This window comes from Falco rusticolus, chromosome 11 (assembly GCF_015220075.1).
Source record: "Falco rusticolus isolate bFalRus1 chromosome 11, bFalRus1.pri, whole genome shotgun sequence".
Taxonomy (NCBI): Eukaryota; Metazoa; Chordata; class Aves; order Falconiformes; family Falconidae; genus Falco; species Falco rusticolus.
The window spans coordinates 7142530-7164233 of record NC_051197.1 but is presented as its reverse complement, the minus strand read 5'-3'; the positions used below and the strand labels follow the sequence as shown (position 1 = coordinate 7164233).

Sequence of the window (21704 nt, the reverse complement as noted above, 5' to 3'; positions counted from 1 at the left end):
CTTGGATGGACCTGGACTCTACTCAGTATCTTACCTTGCCTGGCACTGCTGATGGTGCCTGTCATTGTCACTAGCCTGGCTGTGTTCAGATCCTGCAGGACTGTGCCCTGGTCAGTGAGGACACTGCCCCTCCCTCAGCTGCCATCACTCCTGGCTCTTGCTGTTGCTAGAAGTCATGAAACTCCCACTTGCCTGGAGGTGATCTCAAGGCAAGACCTATGAAATTAAAATGTAAAGTGTTAGTTGAATTAATGTGGTATTATTGGTGCTAGCTCTCTTGATGTTGTACAACTTTACTTTCTTTCTGAAACCTGAACTTTTCCTTGAGGAAGTCACTTGTGTGGCAAAGCACTTGATCCAGGCTCTCTTGTAACCTAGAGAGGAGACTGAGGAACAGGTCCGTAGAGGGGGTAGCATCTTAACCATTGCTGTCCGGGACAGTTTTTATCATCCTTCGTTCCATGAACCAAATGACATGCATGTGCATTATCTTGAGCTGAGCCCTACCCACCTTTCCCTCAGGAAAGGCTCTTTCACACAGGTAACAGAATAACTGCCTAGGCCCGGTATTTGTTTTTTTAAAAGTGGTCTAAAAAACTAAAAGGAAATGCCCTCAAAAGCAGGAGACTGGCCTCTCAGAAGCATTAAATATTTTGTGGAGTTTTTACCCCTCAATAAAGCCAAGGGGTCCTGAGCCCAGCTGCGGTGTGGCCTCTCTCAGTTACCTCCTTGCTTTGGCTGTCCTGAGACCCCACCGAGGCTTACGGGTGAGGGGGACCCCCAGAATCCCTCCTCGACGGGGCCCTGAGCGCCGAGGGCAGCCAAGCCCCAGCGAGACGTGGGGGTGCTGCCTTTGAGGTGAGCAACGCGGAGGGCGGCAGGGCCCCCCCCGCACTCTCCCCCCTTCCAAAGGGCGGGAAGCGCTGCTCGCTCCCTCACCTCAGGGCGCGGGCGGCTCCCGCCGCTGCCCGCCTTGCGGCGACCCTCGGGCTGGGGAGTGGGGGCCGCGGCGGCTCCCGCCCGCCGCCGGTGCAGCCCCCCGCCCGCCCGAGCTCCGCCCGCTCGCCGCCCTACCTCCCGCCCGGGTGCCGCCGGAGCCGAGGCGCGGGCAGCCCGGCGGGCGGCCGCCGCACCATGAGCGCCGAATGCAGCAGCTACCTCACCGCCGACAAGGTGCTGGTGAGCGGGTTCAGCTGCCCGCAGACGGGCGGCGACGCCCGCGCCGTGTACTGCTGCGGCTTCCAGGACGTCAAGTACTGCTGCGATGACCCCCACAGCTTCTTCCCCTACGAGCACAGCTACATGTGGTGGCTCAGGTAGGGGAGCGGCGGCGCGCCCCCGGCTCCGGCCCCGCATGGCGGGCGGTGGTGAGGCTCCGCGGCCCCGGGGGCGGGAGACCCACGTCGGCCCGAGCGTGCCTGCCTGCGGGTTTGTGTTTCTGAGGTACTTGTAGCCGGCTGCCTGTGTCCCGCTGAGAGTAGCGGCAGAGCTGCAGCTGCTACCCAGAGAGACTTCTGCTTGTGTCGGGGTGATCTCTGAGAGAAGGAACTCGTGGCCTTTGTAGGGGAGCGCTGGGGACGCTGAGTGCCCGTGTACGGGGCATGCGGAGCGTCCCTGCGGCCCCGCGGGTGTGGGGAGCGGCCCTCGGCGGGCCCCGCGGGCGAGGCGCTGCTTGCGTAAAGTTCCCAAGGACTTTAGCTACTTTTCTGTGTGTAGTGAGATCAAGCGCTACATCGCTTCCACTTGGTTGATGGCAGATAATCAGGCTTGTGCTTGCTTGGGTCAGCGCGAGGGTCCATGTAGCTCTGGATCACTGCGCACCACGCTGGCTGTGTCAGGGTGTTAGTACACCTCTGCATGGTGCTTTCATTAGCTTTCTATGGACTTGTTATCCCTCGTTTTGTCTAATCCCTTTCTACGCTTGCTTCTACTCTCTGCTTCTGCAGCCTCGGTGGCAGCAGTCACTACCTGCTGTTTGAGGATACATCCTTTTAGCAGTTCTATACTGTTTCCTACCAGTTTTCTGGAGTGCCCTCTGGCAGTAGTGTGAGACTTGGCAAACAAAAATTGCATGTTAAATTTATGCACAATATTAAAAATTTTGTAAGCATTTGGTGCATCAGTTCTCAGCTTTCAGCTCTCCAAACCGAACAGCCTTAGTCTTTTTGGACTCCCACTGAGACAGATGCTGTGTCCCACTGATCATTTTGGTTGCCTTTCTTTCATACCTTTTTTCACTCGACAGCGCTGCTCTAGAGGTGCATAACCTGGAGCTGTGTGCTCATGTGGGTATGGTAAGGTTTTACACGCTGGCAAGATGCTGCCTTTGGTCTTGCTCTCAAAATCCTTGCTGTTGGTGGTGGCCACCATTTTGTTGATGTCTTTGGCTGCCAGTGCACATTGACCTCATGATTTCAGTGAGCTGTCACTGATGGCTCTAAAACTTTTCTTGAGTTCACAGCTGCCAGTTCTGAGTTCATTGCCATCTAGGCTTGGTTTTGTTTGTTTATATATTACATTATGTACACTGAAGCTCATTTACGTCACTTTTGCCTGCTTGCTCAGTTTTCTGCAAGTCTTCTAGCATTCTTTGCCCTCATAGCATTTGGTCGCTTGTAGGGACTCAGGATCGTCGGAAACTCAGATTTCATTCTTTTCCAGGTCATAGATGAAGACACTGAATAAAATCAGTCTCGCCAATGATTTCTGGTGACTTTTCTTTATACTGAAAAGAGACCACTTAGCCCTGTGCGTATTCTTTTAAGCAGCCTTGAATCTGTAACAGAACTTTTCCCTAATGCTGTGTCAGTTCAGTCTTTTTAGTCCCACCCTCAGTGCAGGGCTTTGTCAAAGGCTTTTTGAAAAATCTAACTCTGTCTGCTGGGCTCTTTTATGCATCTGCTTATTGACAGCTCATAGATTCCAGCAGGTTAACAAGGCAGTATTTCCCCCACATAGTAATGCTGGCTGTTTAATGAAAGATTTTTTTGTCAGGAAGCAGGAAGTGCCAGAAGCTTCCTGAGGGCAGAGTGTGGTAACAAGTTGGATGAGGGTAGTGGCTTCACCATCAAAGGACGTATCCCTCATATCAAGGTGAGGTGAGTGGGGCAGGCCTGGGCATCGTGGCTTGGGGATAATAGCCAAGGTCAGATACAACTCTGTGCCCCCCACTCAACGCCCTGACATTGTGTTTATCTCTTGGCTTAGGGATATTACTCCGTTTTTTACAGACCTTTCTGTCTTGCCAGGGATGGAAATCAGATTTACTAGTCTGTAGTTCCTGAATTCCCCTCTACAGCCCTGTTTTAGGTTGGAGTTACACTCCCAGCCTACCAGTGCTCTCGCAGGGTGGCCTTATGTTGCATGCCCTGGCCAGCAGTTTTGCAATTTCACATATGAATTCATTCAGGGCTCTTGGAGAATGTTATCCAGTACTGCAGGCTTACTTTAATTTATCTGGTCTAATATTTAGTGTATAATTATTTAAAATCTAGTTTGGTGCAGATAGTGGGTTGAATGTGGGAATCTCCCAGCCAGCCGCAGCTCTGACTGACACAGAATTGCTCAGCTTCTCTGATGTGAGAAGACATCCTCAAGTGTCCTTTTTTACGCTTTTTCTCATCAAATACCCATACTGGTTTAATGTTACGTGATTTTTTTGATGTAGTCTTTGACTGGTTTGGTCACAGGAAGCCTTCTCAACATGGGAGAACTACTGAAAGATTAAGATGACGTCTAGCTCTTGCATCTTGATGAGACATTGTAGTGGAGACTGTTAGAGCTTTATCTTTTCAGAAAGTACCTCAAAGAACTGAATCCTATGAGAGGCTTTAATGAAGCATGTCTCTGAATGTTCTTCATTTAGAAAGATTTTCTGGGTCTGAGAAGTATGACTGCTTTCTTTACTCCAGAGCTTTTTAAGTTTCTCATCTTAAACCTTTGTTTGCTTGACTCCCCCCATTAATTTGAAAGCAGTGACTGAATGTACCACCAAGTGGTTGGTGGTACCTGAGGGGTTATTTTGGTGATAAACCAGGTAGAATTTCAGGAAGCTATTGCATGTATCTCTTGTGTTTTTTCTGCTGTGGGAGACATGTTTGCCAGACCACTTGACAGTCAGCTCTGATGGAAGCAGCTCATGGAGAAACCAGCCGCCTAGGCAACCTGAAGCAATAGTCACTTGCAGGCCTATGCTGTTGTTCTTTTGCCTACTCACTACTGCCGGTACTACATTTAGAGCTATATACTGCACTATCCCTTAGCAAAATGGAACCATCTTTTCTCCTCCCACTCCTGCAAAAACTGCAGTGTTAGACAAGTGCATCCTAACACCCGCTGTACTAGGAGCAGCTGGACAGCCATAAGTAATTGACCTTTGAGGAACTCTGGCACATGTCATATTTCCCCCTGAATGTATTATCTGTAGTATTTCTTTCTCACTTATTCTTTCTTTTTTTTGCTGGTACTTAAAATCAAATAGTATAGTCGTTCGGGTTTTTTTTCTGTTAGAACAGCCTATGTTCCCTTTACACATTTATTGAAAAGCTGACCTCAGCAAAGAAGAGTGAAAATTGTCTTTTTTCTGTCTCTTGCAGCAGTCAGGAGCCCATAGAACAGGGAAGGGCACATTAGGAAAAGGCAGGAGTGTACAGAATTTGCCAGAAGGTTATGCAGCTTTTGAAACCACAAAACACAGATGCTGTAAAACAATAGTGAGCAAAACACTGAACCACTTGCCCTTCATATCTTTATGTTGTGCATGTACATATAGTCATCATGACATCTACTTTACCTCCAAAGCAGAGTGGAAGGGGAGAAATACTGAGCATGTAGCATTTGTATTGAACTGTGATGCAGTTAGGGTCAGTCAGCACCTTTTTTGTTTCTCGTTGTTCTAAAATTATTTAGAATTATTTTTGTCACTCTTCAGTTAAGTTTTATTTTATCAATTTAATGGCTTCTTTCAGTATCAAATAAAATTACAGTACCTTTTATAAGTTTCATGTAATATTACACATTTGATTAAAACTCTGGCAGGCCAAGTATAGATTTTATTCAAAATGCTCTATGAATTAATACCCATAGAACCATGGTGACCTAATGGTGTAGCCAAGCTTTGCTTAGCTGTACAGATCCTCGGGAGTCTGCTTTAGCTTTCCAAAAGAGCAAGTCTTTTGTTCCCATATGGCCATTCTTCCAATCTTCAGGGAATATTTGTTTGCTTTGCAAATACTATATACAAAAAAAAGTAATCACTGCAACGATGGCATTAGAAACTTTTGATTCACTCAGTTCCGGATGACTCATGAGCTTCCTTTTAATCTACCAGTGGACATACAGCATCTGCTTAGCCAATATTTAAATTTTTCCTAGCTGTTGTTGGTGTGGATGGACTAATTTTATGGACTAAAAATAACTGTAGGTGTGTGCTACTGAGCATCCCGTGACAGAAATGTCAATGACCCACTAAACAGCTTCCTGGAGAGCAGCCTGGGGAGCCCTAGAGAGTCTGCTGGCAAGAGTGGAGCCTCTCTGTCCAGTAGAGCCCTTGTGCAGAGGTGTGTGGCAGTGCTACAAGCTCGTATGTGGCACTCGGTGTAACAGCAGTAGGAGCATTAGTGAGATGTGTGGTATCGCTGTATCTTTATTGAAGAAAAGTATTGTAGAAAGTAACTTGGGAGTGTTCTGTTTGGTCTGTGGATCTTCTACCGAACTTAGCATTGCTTATGTTTCAAGAATTGTGTAAATGCTGCTGGGGTTACCCCTAGGCTTTCATTGCCATTTTTATGCTAGGTCATCGTTTAGGGTGTGTGTGTGTGTGTGATGTTAATGCGGAGGTTTTCATTTTCTAATGAGGCCATAGCTGTGGGCAAGAGTGACTTTTTAGCTTGCTTGTTTAGTGTCTCTGTTCAGAAAACTGATCTTTAAACACCTAGTGTTTAAGGTAAAGACGAGAAGATGGCAAAATGTTTTTATCAAGGTCTTGTCTAGATGCATATGCAGCACCACAGTAACTGCTGTAGAATCCAGAGAACGTGCTGAAGGGCTGTCTTTATTTTCAGAGGAGGGTGATCATTAACATAATCAATGATCATAGTTATTTTGGTATTTTGTTTCTGAAAACAGTTTTAACTATTAAGAAAAAAGAAAAAAAAGATTGTGTTGTGGTTAAGGAACTTAAGTGTTCAGAGCTGTGGAAGCCATACTGAATTCCTCTAAATTAAATAAATTAAGAAACAATGCCTCACCCCCCAACTTTAACACCAAATTAACCTTAAAGAAATAGTCATACGTTCTAAGAGAGTTGATGGCTTCAGCATGTGGAGAACAATCTAGTATTGAAACATTGTTTAAAAAGAGTAAGTACAAACTGAGTCTTAATTTCTCATTGATTTAGGAAGTGGAATCCAGGGTGTCTATTTGGTTTTGTGATGCTGATCTTCATGTTTTTGGTGAGATCTTTTCACATTGCTGATGGAGCATGACAAGTACTTTTAGTGGCATAAAACCTGTGGTAGGTCTTTGACCTATAGTAGGAAATAACGAAGAGTTCCTCAGGAACTGCTTTTCTTATCTTTGCTATTTGTATCTTACAAAGCATCTTACACAAGTTACGTAGTAATACTGAAGATGCATGATGCTGTACAGTACACAACTGTATTGTTAACGTCATCTTTACAACTGCATGGAGGAGAGCTACAACCAAGAAGTAATAGATGCCTGAATGGAAAGACAAAGAATCAATGATTAATATGTACTTGATCAAGTCAGCTTTAGGATGGCTGACTCTACTTAACGTTTGGCTAATGGTGAGCAACCTCCTTTGTTCTGCACTGCACACTATTATTTAACTAGAATATTAAAATAGGGCTAGTTACTGACATGACAAAAAAGCACAAATACTTGTCTCTGAAGAGCCTTTGGGTTGGTATTACTTCCTCAAATAGATTCAGCTGTGGAGAACTTCCATGGTTCAATGGTTGCTCACCTCAACCTCCTCTAGTGTAGTGTCTTCTGTTTTGTCCATTTGGGTCAAGGTATTCCAAGTGAAAATGCAAAAATGAGGCCAGAACACAGGTGAGATCTCTGGCTGTAAGGACATACTCAGATTCCATGTTAAGCAGAATATTGCTTGCCTGTAAGTTTTGTTTGAGCCAAAAAATGATAAGGGAAAATTTGCTTAATATGTGCATATATATACAAACATACAAGGACAGTCTAGTTCATATGGATGATAAATACCATGAATAATCTTCATAGGGGTAGAGCTGTTCTTTCTAGAACCAATCATTCTGCTGATAATGAATTATTTTAGTTGTGCATGGAACTTAACACTGCACAAACTTCATTAATGGATCTGACCAATAACTGATGAGAACTGCATCTTGAAGTCATACTGGTATCTGTTCTCATCCTACTGATCTTAAGAGTTTACCCTATGGACATATCTGTCTACTGGTGTTATGGGAACTTGCAGAGAAGCTTTGCAGTAGCTTGAATGTAAAATTCATAAAAACATCCCAAGGCACAATTCTTCTGATCTCCCTGGAAGGTCATAGTAGAATTGACTTCTCACTGATAGCAGTGATTTATAAAGGCATTTTTATCACTAGAGGATGGGGTTCCTAGAATTTAAGACTTTCATCTCTCTCCTGTCCTTTTTACGTCTGCCAAAAATTGTAAATATACCAGAGTAGTAATACAAGGATTCTCAGTCCTCGGACTCACTTAATCTGTGACCAAGAGGCTGCTGTACAATTTCACCAGAAATCTTTGACATGGACTGTAGAATAGAGGATTGGAATGCTGAAGGCATAAAATGGCCCAGGAGAGGATAGGATAGTAAATGATAGCTAGACTGTATTGCAACCAGTCCTTTAGTTCATCATGAGAATATTATATTAGGAAAAAACTTGAAAAGAAGGATTGGAAATAAGGAAGCTGCTAAAGGAATGACTGTATGTACATATACTGTCTCACTGAGCATCTGTGGGAGAACTATAAAGTAGCTTCTATCCTGCAGAAGTAGTATACTGATAAAATCTATATATAGTATTGTGTGTTTGGCCTCCTGAATAATTAAGTTCCTGCTCCTTTGATGCTTTTGATATTGTGTGTAAATTAATTCATCTTTACTTTTCCTTTTACCCTGACAAAGATCATGGAAAAACTTCAGTCTTGATTGGAGATTTATTGCATTAACACAAAGGCACAACAGTGATCACAGTACTCTACCCTGCTTTACAGAGTTGCTAACAGAATTGAATAACATGGCTTGCACATTTTATATCCTGTTCTTTATGGGCATGTCTTCCTTGGTGAGAAGTCTGTGACAAATGTGTACTTTGCTTGGAGTACTCCAATGGGCTCTTCTTGCAATAAAAATAGCATTTCAAATAGAAAATACGGATTTAATAGTCATGTTGTTTGAGGAAAAGGACTTTGCTTGGGCTGCCTGGAGCTCTGGAAGTGTGTGCATATATTTGTGTGATACTATGCTTATCTAGGAATATACCCTGCATTGGAGAAGTTGTTGATCTCAGTGATGCCAGTTACTGCATGAAGTTATTTCTGATTTTCATAAACACAGTTTAAATCAGGCTCAGGAGTCGTAAGCATAGGTAACATGAAATGTCACTGAGGGCCAGGTGTTCAGCTGCTGTGTAGTGATATTGACCATTCTGAGGGCAATGAAATAATTCCAGTTTATGCAACTTAAGTATTGAGCTCTAAACTTCAGTTTGCAGTAAAATACACAGTCACTCCCCTGATGGAGTGCAGGCAGCCTCCAGACAACATCCTGACCATTGTTTTAATGGGTATCTCAGGGTGTTTTTACACTTAATTTCTTTGTTTTTCTCTCTTCTTAGTGTTGGAGCACTTGTGGGCCTGTCGATAGCAGCAGTGGTCCTCTTTGCTTTTATCATCACTGTGTGTGTTCTCTGTTATTTGTTTATCAGCACGAAGCCACGCAGCAAACTGGATACTGGTTTAAGCTTACAGCTGGCAGGTAAGACCAGTTGTTACTTGACATACATTATCTCCTGCAAAGGAAAAGCCTTATTTTGTCTTTAAATGGATGTGGAGGAATCCAACAAACAGCGTGTATTTTCTTTCTGATGGGGACTTCAAGATTTAGTCAAGCTATCTTGCTGTTTTACCTTCTCAATGAAATCTGTACGAAACTCAAATGAAAAAAATGTAACAGAAGCTCAGTATATTTATTTAGTAGTAGGAAGAGCATAAAACTTTGCAATACTGAGTAAGTGTGCAACAAATAAGTCCCTTTATCAGCAAGAGGCTTAATGATTTAGTTGCTCTGGATTTCTTGTCAAGAGTACGTAAGCATATAGTAGTGATTCCATTCTGGGAATAAGAATCTCAAAAGAGATTTTAGGTGTCTTTTCTTGTGACAGGGAGAGATCATTCTTTTGTCTTTCATACTGACTTAGGATCCAGTCTTTGAAGTCTAAGACTCTTTGCTTCAGTCCCAGTAGTTCATACCTTTGTGCCCAAACTGTGTCAGTGGATCCCTGCAGGAACAGTGCATGTAGCCAGCACTAGCTCACTGGTGTGGGAAAACCTGTTGCTGCTGCCACATTTCACTACATTTGTGAAATCTGACTGCAAGTTTTGATGGCAAGGTGGGGTGTGCTAAGTTTTGCCCTTTGTCTTGGACTTCCTAGGTGTTTAAATGTGGCTTCAGTAGTTCAGCCAGTAAAGTTGTAGGAAGTAACGGGAATGTTGTACTTAATTAGGTCTTGGAAGTTGAAGAAGTTGAAAAAGGGGAATAGTTCTTGGGAAAAAAGTCCTCTCACCTCAAATTCTTTTTTCTTACTAGTTTTTAAAATGTTTCCATACCTGCATGGCAATAGATGACCAATGAGTTACTATAATTATAGCCTATTATACAGCAGTAAACCCCTTCTGAATGTCTAGTTAACATAGTCCGCTCCATACCAAACTTCTTATGTCTTGTTCTACAGAGAATGCAGGCTTTGCTCTATAAGTTGTTTATAGGGATGTCAGGAAATGCAAAGCCTCCCTTTGGAGCTATATAAGCTGAGCAAGCTGCTGAAGTGAAAGTCACACATTCAGCAAACTGCTACTAATCTGCAAATTGAAAACTTCACACCTGTCCTGGAAAGAGTGGAAATAAGACCTGTAACCTAGAACAGCCTAAATAAACGCTTGGGTGGGATGAACAAAATGCCTGGTGATCTTTCACAAGATGGTTGTATTCTAATTATAAACTGGCATTATGCTTTTGAACGTGTTGCTGTTTAATTTCTTCCCTCAGGTTTTCCTGCTATGGCATCAGCTTGTAATCCATTGCCAGGACAGCAGTGCTGGTTTTCTCATGCTTTGTGTTTTTGTGCCAGACATGTTTGGCATATGGGGAGCTGGGAAGGAGGCAGGTGCTACTGCTGCCAAGTGATGCCATCTTTCTCTACAGACTCAAAACCTGCTGCAAAACCACATCCTGCTTTGGCATTAGAGATAGTTCCTCTCTTCCTATCATGAGGTGAACCGCATCCCAAGCTCCTCTACTGATGACCCAGCATTCATGTAGGCATCCTGTTTCCCATGATTCTAGGTGTTATGACTCCAGGAAGCTGAGAGATCTTTGCTCTTTCCAAACCATCTTCTGTGTTGTTTTTAGCTTTGTTCAGACTGCATTGCTTTGTATTTGAACACTGTTTTGACTTTGCTCTCATCCTGTGTTTTTTGCTTTTATTATTCTGCTTCTTTGACTGCTCTGAATGACAATTATTTCACATGTAAATTCTGATAGCTTTAGCTGTTGATGAAGTGGGTTGCCAGAAATTGAAAGCCAGTTGCTTTGCCAAGGTTGAGAGATCTTTGAAAATATTGAAGGATTTAATTGACAAGCCTGAGTACTTATCTTCATTATACTTGGGTTTCTTTTGCATGGAAGTCATGCAAGGGCTGAGTATCTATGAGATGACTAGCTAGCTACTTTCAGGCCTGGGGAACAATAAAAGCAGCCTCTCCTCTTTCAGTTTTTCTGAGATTTGAACATAATCCTGTATAGGCTGTAAAAATGAATTAAAAAAATTAAAATAATCTTTAGAAATTTCAGAAAATTTTAGGCCTGTGGATCATGAGTTTTAACTGTGAACTCCGTTCAGCCCTGCTTTTTCTGAACTAGCATAACCTTGCCTTTAGATGAAAGCTGTCACACATTAGATGTTGTGCAGTGTCTGGACCCCTGGAGCATTTAGAAAGCACTCATTTATAAAAGCAATACTTGTTACTATATTCAATTTCACCCATAATATATCAGCTTAGTTGGAGTTTTGTATTTCATTAAACATACAATAGATTCTTGTGTGCTTCCCACATCTGATAGCCAAAGTTGGTCATTGTTCTGTGGGCGCATCCAAGATCTCCTAAATATAGAAGTGGAATTGTTGAATTTTTACAGAAATAATTTCACATGCAATCATAAATATAAAAATAATCTGGATGTGTGGCCTTTGTTAAAGTCTCTGATTCTGCAAAAGACAGATCAGCTGGAATTTGGCTCTATTTAGTCTTGAACAAATGGTCTTCAATAGCATCACCACAGATACTACCTTTGGGGTTCCTGAGTTAGCTAAGCATGTTGTTAGCCCTATCAAAAATTAGTGTTTTAATCTGAGAACTAAATTTCAGGGAAAATGAGCTCAGCCACTGGTGTAGACCAGCAGTAACTACTTAAATGTTAATGGAGTTATACTTATTTCTATTTGTAGTATCGCAGTATAGAGTGCGGAATAGATCCCTTATATGCAAGACAGTGTGTACTGGCAAACGAGAAGATCCTACATCCCAAGGAGTTCACAGTCTAGTTTCTCATCAGATCTAGTATTTCTCAACAAAAAGCAGCAATGTACTTTACCTCTTTCAATGAAATCCTCTCCTTTTACAGGCAAAATTTCAGTTCTTTATACATTGCTTTCTTATTGTTTGTGCTCTGTCTCAGAATGCAAGGTTCGCCTAGGATTTGGCTTGTGGGTTAATGATCTGCTTTACTAAAGTGTCAAAGTGCTTCATTTTTTCTTCTATCCTCACATCTACATTCAGAAGTAGGGAGGTGCCATTAGGTCTGTCTCACAAGGAGACAGAACTGCAAGGAAGTGTCATATTTTTAATACTTTTTGTGTCAATTTAGACATTCTTGTCTAGTGGAATTTTGAAAGAACTTCACTAACCAGAAGAGCTTTTTCCCTTTGCTTGTGATACCTCTAAAAACGTGGCTCTAAGACTAGCTTGGCACAGGAATTCTGTGGTACAGAGAATTGAGCCGTGGTTTCTGAGACCAAGATGAATACTTAAATCATTGGACCGTACTTTCTCTTAGCATAGTGAACTTGCTTTTTAATCATACAGGTTGCTCAGTAAGCTCTTTCTAAGTGAAAGGATTTTTTGCTGAACTTATTGTAGGTGTTTCTGTTTTTCCCATTTGAAAGCTGGAGAACTATGTGTTTCGTGGTAAAAAAAAGCCCCAAAGGAATCTGAGCCCTGAGAATGCAGCTATGCATTATGCAGTTATGGATTTTCCCAAGATGAAAGGGAATTTGGCTATACGCTTTGTTCTCCTTCTAATGAAAAAACTTCCCTTTGTGCGAAAAGTTTATCCCCTTCAAAATGTAGGGAGCTAGGGAGTCACAAAATTGTGAATGTTTTGTTAAGGCTGAGCAAACAGTGCTGGAGCATCTAGAGGAGATGAGGATGACTGAGTAGAGATTGCATAATTGCCAGGAGAGAAGTGGTAAACAGGCAGAAAAGCAGAAATCTAGAGGCGTATCTGCTGCTGAGCTCTGAGAAAAGGTGAACATATGCTTCCAGGCAGCTGATGGGAGAGCAGTAGTCATCTCTGCACACCCCTTAGAATGGGTTTTGCCATCAGAGATAAAAAGGTAAATAGAGACTCCCCGCTTTCGTGACCCAAACAGTTTATAAACACATTTTCTGAGTTGCCTTCATATTTCTACCAGCATTAGTCCAGGAAGACCTTTGAGGCAAGGTGTCCTATATCACTGCGAAGCGAGAATAGCAAATTACATTTTGTGATGGTAACTAACATTTTCCTTTAAAACTTAGCACAGGAAACCCTCTATAATGTATTTGGAGTCAGACAGCAGGGACCTTTAGGTTGGAGTGTGAAGAGAACCATGGCCTTGTAAATTACTCATAAGTGCTGGGAGAAGTGTGCTTTAATGAAAGAGATTAATTCTTTGTTCTTACAAAGCAGTGACATCATAGTATGCTAAAGTTCATGGTTTCATTTCATAGTAATAAAAAAATCAGCTCGAAAAATAGCCAGATGACCTTCCTGTCCCTATTTCTCTCCTTAATTAAACATTCCTTATGGAGCACTAATCAAATATACAAAACATTTAGGTATTTTGATGAAAAAGCACCAAACTCTCACACTTTCTCCTCCTTAGCTCAGTAGAGTTATCTGACTCTATTCGTTCTGAAACCATCCGACTTCAGAGACACTGTGCTTGGTTTTTGGAGTATGCATTGATAGGGTTGCTTTCTAGGTTTGTCAATGATTTCCACTATATAGTCTTTCTGCAGCTGGCCTTAAATTTTCCCCAGTTAGGCTACTTTGCTCTTTGCCAGCCATCTGCCTCAGATATTTGTATATGGGAAAAATCAGCCTAATGGGCTCAACTGTTTAAAAAAAAAAAGGGCTTTTTTCTTTAGGAAATGAAGAAATTTCCTGTTTTGGAGCTGGGAATTCAAATACAGTGGAAGGGTAGCATTAGTTCAAAGCTACATCACTAGGACAGATTAAATTTGGGAATGGTTAAATTGGACTCCTTAGCTTTTAAGTTTCCCAAACTTTCTTGTAGTAGTGAGTTTTTTGCAGCTCATTGACTCAGTTTTTTTTTAACTGCAACAATACACATAGATGCTGTAAGCTGGTTTAGATATGAAATCTAGACAAGCTTCAAAACAGGGTGCCTTCCTCTATAACTGATTAGGATTATTTTATTTTTTTTTACTCTTTGGGTTTGCTTTTTTTCATCACAGCTGAAATAACTCACTGAAGAGACCTGGTTTCAGCTAAGAACTTGGCTTAAATATTGTACAGACTTGAAATGACAAACTATCAAATCCCATTTTGATATTTTGAAACCAAACTGCAGGTTTTTTCAGTTCAAACAAAATGCAACTTTCAAAATGCTTCAAAAACAAATGATTCCTTTGCCCAATTTGCTTTGTTGCAGTTTTTTTTCAAATGAAAATATTTGAATTCTCAACTTTTCCTCCCTTTTGGATATAGGGAACCTTTTTAAATCCCTTCCCTACATTTCCTTGGACAGAGGCACCCTGCCCAGTTACGCTTTGCTTTTCGTTCTCTGTGTTGGCGCAAGCAGTGGGAAAGTGCAAAATGAGGTCAAAGACAGTGTTGGACTAGAGGCTAATGGGCAATACAGGGAAGCTTGGCCTGGAAGGAAGATGAGCTCCATAAGGAGACTTAGATGAGACGATGGAGTAGAGAGAGGTTTTGGAGCCAGTAGATAAAGGAGAAACTGCAAGGACCTCAATGTGCCTGGGAGCATGTGGAAGAGGGACTAGGCTAATGGGGTTGAGAGCAGCAGAGCAGGGAGGCAATGATGCTGGAGGGGATGGAGAAACTCCTGTGAGGGCCAGGGAGTGGAACAATGGCTGTGGGTGGTCTGGAGAGCAGAGGTGGGGTGCTTGAGGAGAGGGATGAAGAGAGAGCCTTGCAGATGGAAAGCATGCACAGGAACAACTAGAGATTTAGGGCAGAGAAAAGAGATGGGAGGGACTCAAAAGTATGAACTGTTGTTCACAGACATGGGGACTAGCATGGGAAGCATAGTAGCAGAAAATTAGGACTGGAAACTGAGTGAGGAAACTGGGAAGGGAATGAAAGAATGAACATAAGGTAGGAAAGAAATAAAAAGTTCAAAGTGTGGTCAGGAAAGTCTTTCCTCCTTGAGCTTTGCTTTCTCTGCTGTGAGCAGGTATCAGTGAAAAGCACTGGCAGAGTGCTCTCTTCTCCCTTTGTGACAGTGACCCATTGCAGACTGCTTTTGCTTTGGTTATTCTGATCAGCTCGGCAAGCTCACGTTATCTGCACTGAATCTAAAGATTCCAGCCCTTCTGCTCCAAGCAGATGTCTGTCAGTTACCCGGTGGAATCTGATGAACTATTATTTATTCTAGCCTATGAAGCTGTGCTCTGAAAAACAATATTCAAATACTATTAAGCTTGAGAACCAAACATTTAAAAGATGGGAGGTACCAGAACTTGAGATTTTCTGGGCAACTGGTGAAATGCCTAACTAAAAATTGCTTTATTTGCTCCTGTCATCTCTTTAATCTTTCTGAAAAACAAGTGTGATGCTTCTTTCACGCAAGGAAGTATCGTAAGCCTCCACTCACACAGTGGTTTGGGATCACTGGATGGAAGGTGCAGTGACTACAGTAGTGACTGATCATATTTGGAGAGGGGTTAAATTTTGAGATTTCTGATCTGTTTTCTTGAATATGGGAAATTTTTCTGCCATTTATTTTAGCAGACTCTGATTTCCTGCTGTAAGTGCTACTTATACCACAGTGCTGCTAACTTAAACTGCTCTTCATCTTGACGTTTATTCCCTTTTAACACAAGTAAGTTAATAGTTGCAGCCTCCCAGGGCTCAGGAATAGGAAGTGGGATGGCTCTTGTTTATCCCATCCTCTGAAAATTGTAGAGGAAGATTCCAGGAATTGTATTTTTTCTAGTGCAGTAGGCACCTATGTGTATTACTGCTTGCAACTAAAGGAAGAATAATGCTGTTAGTTTTACTAAAAATGCTTTTGTTTTACAGAAAGTGAGACTAGAGGGAGTTCGATATGTTAAACAACAGAGTCACTGGATGGATTCTACTTTCTACTAATGCTGTAATGAATATAGGTACAGTGAGAACTTTTATTTTCATCTTCCTCTTGTATTTGTATACCCTCTGCTCTGTTTTACGTGTGGTGATGCAGATATGATAAGCGTTTTTTAAAATACCGTGATTTTTTATGTGGGTTTTTAGCTTTCTGAAAAGCACTAGCAGACTGTCTGTTTTGCTTATACATTGCCCTGATGCTGTCCTTGCACAGGGAAGTATCTGCAGAGATTTGAACAAAGTCCTTCCATAGAGAAATCTCTTTTTGATTTACTTGTACATGAATAGTCCACCATGGTTGTGTGCCAGAGAAGATTACGTACCCCTTATGCTGTATTTGTCCTTTCCCTGATGCTGTCCAGGGTGCACCAGAGCTTACTAAGGGGGCAGCCATTATAACTTGTCATTCAAAAAAAATTCTTTAGCGACAAACTGCTAGAAAGACTCTGTGACAAAGGGTAAGAGCAATGAAGTATCTGGTGGGTAGTTTAGTCATACCCTGCTTCTTGGGATGCTACCTACAAGTGCTGAGTCAAGTCATGATAGAGAACTGAGGAGGGTTATCTTGCAAAAAATGAAGTTTCATATACTGACCTGATTTTTATGCTGAAATCCTGTTTAAAAGTCGAACTGCCTATGGCACAGACTGTGCAAAATAGTAATTCAAATGTATGCCAGTACCGATGAATTATACTTCAGACTTAAGAGGAATTTGTAAGTAACGCAAAAGACTTCATATGGCATGAAACATGCATTTTACTTTATGCAGGGTGTAAAAGCTCATAGCTAAACAGCCACAGAATGTGAGAATAGCCATAGATAAGCAATGTCTGTCAGAAAAAAATAAAGTGGGCCTGCTTGCTCAGCAGTTTTTCTTAGATGAGGAGGGATGTAAATTTGTCAGAGTTCCCTACTTCACGTATTTTCTGTTGTACCTGTGCATTGTAAGTGCACCTGCATCTTTCTCAGCACTCTATTATGAGCATAACAGGTTGGTTTGGGCTGCTTGTCCTCATGAAAGTACTTAAGTGTAACAAAACTCATTTTCAAACTCCTAACCACCTCCACACGCTTTTTTTTCCCCTGCTGTTGCAAATGAAATGGCTTGTGGGAGAAAAATGCCATGGGAAGACTAAAAAGGATCCTGCAGTCAGAAAGCCATCTGCAGTGAGAAAATCCAAAAATATCTGAGGCAGGCGCTAAGTGCTGAGATAAGACCTCAGTTCAGGTCTGTGAATGTGGCATTGCTGAAGGCAATGAACCTCTCATTTCCTCATGCTTCAGTTTGCCAGCCTTCCACTGTAGCGTAGAGACTAATGTTTGTGGAGTGCTCTGAAGTGTAACCTGCTAACCAGTGTTGCTTACAGGAAGAGAGAAAGGAGGAGAGAACTGAAAGGCCAGCTGCAAAGCATTTTTTTGTAGTGTTTGAATGCACGCATGATATAAAGACCAAAAAATTTAGAAGCTTTGTTTGTGGATGAATTATCCGGTTCTTTTTTGTCGGCTAAATGAGGCTGGCATTGTTACGAAGACTCAAAATACTTGAGACCTCTTTTTGGGATAAAACTAGGAAAACTGTGCCTTTAGCCTGTGAGCTTTTTTGCTTCCAGATCCAGAATGGAGCAGCTGGAAGCTTTCTGTGTAAATGAAAAGGGAGGCAAGGGGCAAGGATCTTTTCTGAACTTCAACAGATAATCTGGTTAAGTGTTGGTAGAAATTCCAGGTTTTTCATTGTTTTTTGTCTTCTGCTTTCCATGTTGTCTGCTTGTTGCAGATTTCATGCCTTCACCTGTTACAGGGAGCTGCTTCACAGTGCAGTGATAAGCCAGAGAGTTCAATGGCTGGGAACTTTCCACTGCTGTGACAAAGCTATACGTGGCAATTAGATTTGATTTAACATGCATACTTCCTCTGCCAAATTCACTGGGTTTTAATTGGGAACAGGACCCCCTACATACTTGCAACTGTAGTGCAGCATATAATTCAATCTTCTTTGCATGCTCTTTTCCAGCAAAAGGGCAAACACAGCTTTTAGCTTTAAAAAGGGAAAGGAGAGGAACTAGGCAGCTGGAGGCATCGCTTCTAATTTGGAATAATAATGTATTGAAATAGTTAGCAAGAGTTACGCACAAGAAAAATCTGACACAGATTTAGTGAAGACAAATCATGACAAACCAGTGTAATTTCTCTTTGTCAAGGTAATTTTGCCTGTCAGGTAAGTGGGAACAAGTGGCTATGAGTATGGGTCTTTATGAAAATGCAAAGAGAAGTTTTCAGTGGCTCATTCACAAACAGATTTTTGGAGGGAAGGATGTCTCAGTACTCTATGCCTGTTGAGTAGTAAAAGCTTGGTTGAAGGAGTAAGAGGCAAATCTATAAAATTTATGGATGATACCACATTGGGAAGGGTTGCAGGACTCTGGGAATAAAACTACCTTTCAGAATTATCTCAGTGCCCTGGAGAAATGGTCTGAAATAAAAAAGGTGAAATACAATAAAGATAAAAGCAAAGTACTGTATTTAAAAAAAAGAATCAAGTCCCCAGATGTACCCAAGGGAGAATAACTAAGTAGTGTGTGTGGAAAAATATCTGGGGATTTACAATATGCCATAAACAAGAATATTGATGTTCTGGGCTCTTCTTTTAGTCTGACATACGAAAGAGGGGAGCTGTGTATAGGATGTAAGATAATAATTGGCTGCAGCTAGTACTGGCAGTGCCTCTGTTATAATAATGCTCTTAGGTGTTAATATACTGGAGACGAGGGAAAATTGAGAAAATGATGAAGATTTTGGAACAGCAGGAGAGGCTTAAACTGGCTTAAGTCTAGAGAGGAAAAGATGAATGACAGTGTTCACTTATGTGAAATAGAGGACAGTGATTATTTTTCCATGTCTGTGACAGGATAACTAATGCGCTAAATTTCACATTGAAGTAGATCCCAGTTTAGTGATGGAAAAAATCTTCCACACTGTAAGGGGAGAAGTGATATTGGACCTGCCGGTGAGGCAACTTGTGGGAATTTCTTCCAAGGTCATCTTGAACAGGCTAGACTCACACTAGTCAAAAGTGAGATAGATGAAGGATCTCTACAGCCTTAGTGTGTGTGGGACTGTGTCTTAGTCCCAGGCATCCCTTAGGCCACACCAGAAGTCCTTGGCTTTTTCTAGACTGTGTCCAGGTCTGGGAAAGAAATGTCTGTCATACTACTGCTATGAGTAGAGACAGTCTTGGGCGCTGTGTCAGGCTGTGTGTGGGTCTGCCCCCCAGTCTGGAGAAAAAGTGATGGCCGTAAACGAACATCTGAGCTCCCTTCTGATCTGGTATTTCATCAGGAACACTGTATGTGGAGGCAGAATAGACTAGACTTTTCCAGTTGAAAGGGACCTACAATGGTCATCTAGTCCAACTGCCTGACCACTTCAGTGCTGACCAAAGGTTAAACCAAAATAAGGGCATTGTTCAAATGCCTCTTCAACACTGACAAGCATGGGGCATCAACTGAGGAGATTAAGACACGGACTCCTGAATCTGACCAGAAGACCTTTCATTAGTCCAAAACCCACGCTTATATATCCTCGTTCGCTGTTCACGCACAACATACTAAAATATCATTGGTTAATCAATACTGTTCACACTCTTCTTGGCTAATCTCTGTGAGTTTCATGTTCTCAGCCAGCCGCCGACATGTGGCATCGCACATCCGCTCCAGCCTCGCTTCAAATCCCGTTTTTCTTCCAGGCGTTCAGCCAACTTTATCTTTCTTTCTTCTTTAGCCTTCGAAGTCCTTCACAGGCGTCGTGGCCTCTGGCACTTGCCATAAAGCTCTCTACAATCAACCACCTCTCTAGGAAGCCTGTTCCAATGTTTGACTACCCTCTCAGTAAAGAAATGCTTCCTAATGTCCAGTGTAAACCCAGCTTTGAACCATTCCCATGTGTCCTATCGCTGGATCCCAGGGAGAAGAGCTCAGCACCTCTCTCTCCACATTCCCGCCTCAAGAAGCTGCAGAGAGCAATGAGGTCACCCCTCAGCCCCTTTTCTCCAAATTAGAGAAGCCCAGAGTCCTTGGCCACTCCTCATAAGCCCTTTCCAGCCCTTTCACCAGCTTTGTTGTCCTCCTCTGGACACATTCAAGGACCTTAACACCCTTCTTAAATTTTGGTGCCCAGAACTGCACACAGTACTCAAGGTGAGGCTGCACCAAGGCTAAAAACAGCGGGATAATCACCTCTTTTGACCAACTGTGTTTTAACATGCCCCAGGATGTGGTTTGCCCTCTTGGCTGCCAGGGCACGCTGCTGACTCATACTGAGCCTGCTGTCAACCAGATGGCAATACTGGAGGAGGGTACCAATCTAAGGTTATATGTATGTCTCATATGTTTTAATTTAAGTTGGTCAGGAATGTATAACCATCCTCATAGCCTTAAGCAGAAGGAAATGTAGAATGTACAAGAAGTATCACTGATAACTCAGATAAGCATCATTCCTCTCAATGAATGAACCAGTACCGAAGTGGTGTTCTTTGGTGGTTAGGATACTCTTTGCTGATAGTTGCTCTCTGCCTTGAAATCCAAGATTTTACACTTCAGAACATCTGTCAGTAGCTGAATTAGCTGAGATTTTCTGGCCAGACTTCAGTGCATGTCCATTGTTTTTTGCATATCCAGACAAACATCTGCTTCTAAACCCATCTCTACCAACAGCTGTTGTGCTTCCTCAAAAGCAATCTCGTTTTAATGAGCAGTAATTTTTTTTGTGCAGAAATTCTTCAAGTGTTTGGAATATATATTTGTATCCTTTAGGATTAAAGGCACACATTGTGAGTATGCTGTCATACAAAAATAATGAAATGCGTGGTTTAATGTAGATATTAGTGGTGTATTTTCCAAGAGGCATTGCATATAAATGTTAGATGAATGATCCTGTCTTTATCTGCTAAGCCTTTTTTCTTTTGTTTTAACACCCTTGTGCCTTGAGTTTATCACAAGTAAGGTGTGAAATCCTCATTTGCATAGCAGAGGAGCAATAGCAGTTCTACCCATCGACATACATCCCCAGAGGAGGCATTTAGTGTTTCATAGCTGTAGTAGTGCCCTTCAGAGGTGTAATTCTTCACAAGATAAAGGTCAGGAATCTAATGAGGTGCTTGGGAAGAAGTAATGCCAGTGAAATGGATTGAGCTGTGTGGTTTGTTCTAGATTTGTTTGTAGGATCTTCCTATCAACTTTGCTATGCAGCCGAGGGAAAAAATCTTCCTCTTTCAGTCTAATTCTTAACTGTGATTGGTATTTTGCAGATAGAGAGCTGCATCCTTCACAAGACCCCCACCAAAACAAGCTGTTTGACAAAGCCAAGTGGCATCAAGAGATTTCCTGAGCCACAAAGATGAACTGTGACTGTAAGCCACAAGAACCTGAATCACTCTTCCAGAGGTGTTTCCTGGCTATTACGACCAGTGTTGGTAACCAGAGGCCAATCTGAAGCTATGCCAGGATATGTATTTGTGTATGGTTACTGTACTGAGAAGTAGTATATTTTGATTTGCACATACCAGCTACTGCTGCTAGTAATTTTCATGCAAATTGTTGTCTTTACTCTGTGCAGTTCCAGTGAGATAACACAGTTGTCAAGCAGAGCAGAATTTGGCACACCATGTTGACCAAGCTTTATTTTAAGCTTTTATTGTGTGTCATCTTAGCGTGGTGTCTTCACATCATGAATATGGTTGTCTTTAGCCAAATGTGATTGTTTGCTGCACAAACACATGTGA

General features: G+C 42.1%; 1 protein-coding gene across 1 annotated transcript; it reads left to right on the top strand.

Moving 5' to 3' along the window:
• The first annotated feature begins 1104 nt into the window (after nucleotides 1–1104).
• SHISAL2A (shisa like 2A) lies at nucleotides 1105–21704 on the top strand. The gene is made up of 4 exons (XM_037404597.1): nucleotides 1105–1316; nucleotides 8871–9010; nucleotides 15863–15948; nucleotides 21231–21704. The coding sequence occupies exons 1-3, from the start codon at nucleotides 1135–1137 to the stop codon at nucleotides 15892–15894; spliced, it is 354 nt and encodes a 117-aa protein (XP_037260494.1). The 5' UTR covers nucleotides 1105–1134; the 3' UTR covers nucleotides 15895–15948; nucleotides 21231–21704.

What these genes read in the sequence shown, in the direction of transcription:
- SHISAL2A (XM_037404597.1), top strand. Translation starts at nt 1,135, where the DNA reads ATGAGCGCCGAATGCAGCAGCTACCTCACCGCCGACAAGGTGCTGGTG. An exon ending in AGCTACATGTGGTGGCTCAG is followed by an intron (nt 1,317 to 8,870) that starts GTAGGGGAGCGG and finishes CTCTCTTCTTAG; the next exon opens with TGTTGGAGCACTTGTGGGCC. An exon ending in TTTAAGCTTACAGCTGGCAG is followed by an intron (nt 9,011 to 15,862) that starts GTAAGACCAGTT and finishes TTTGTTTTACAG; the next exon opens with AAAGTGAGACTAGAGGGAGT.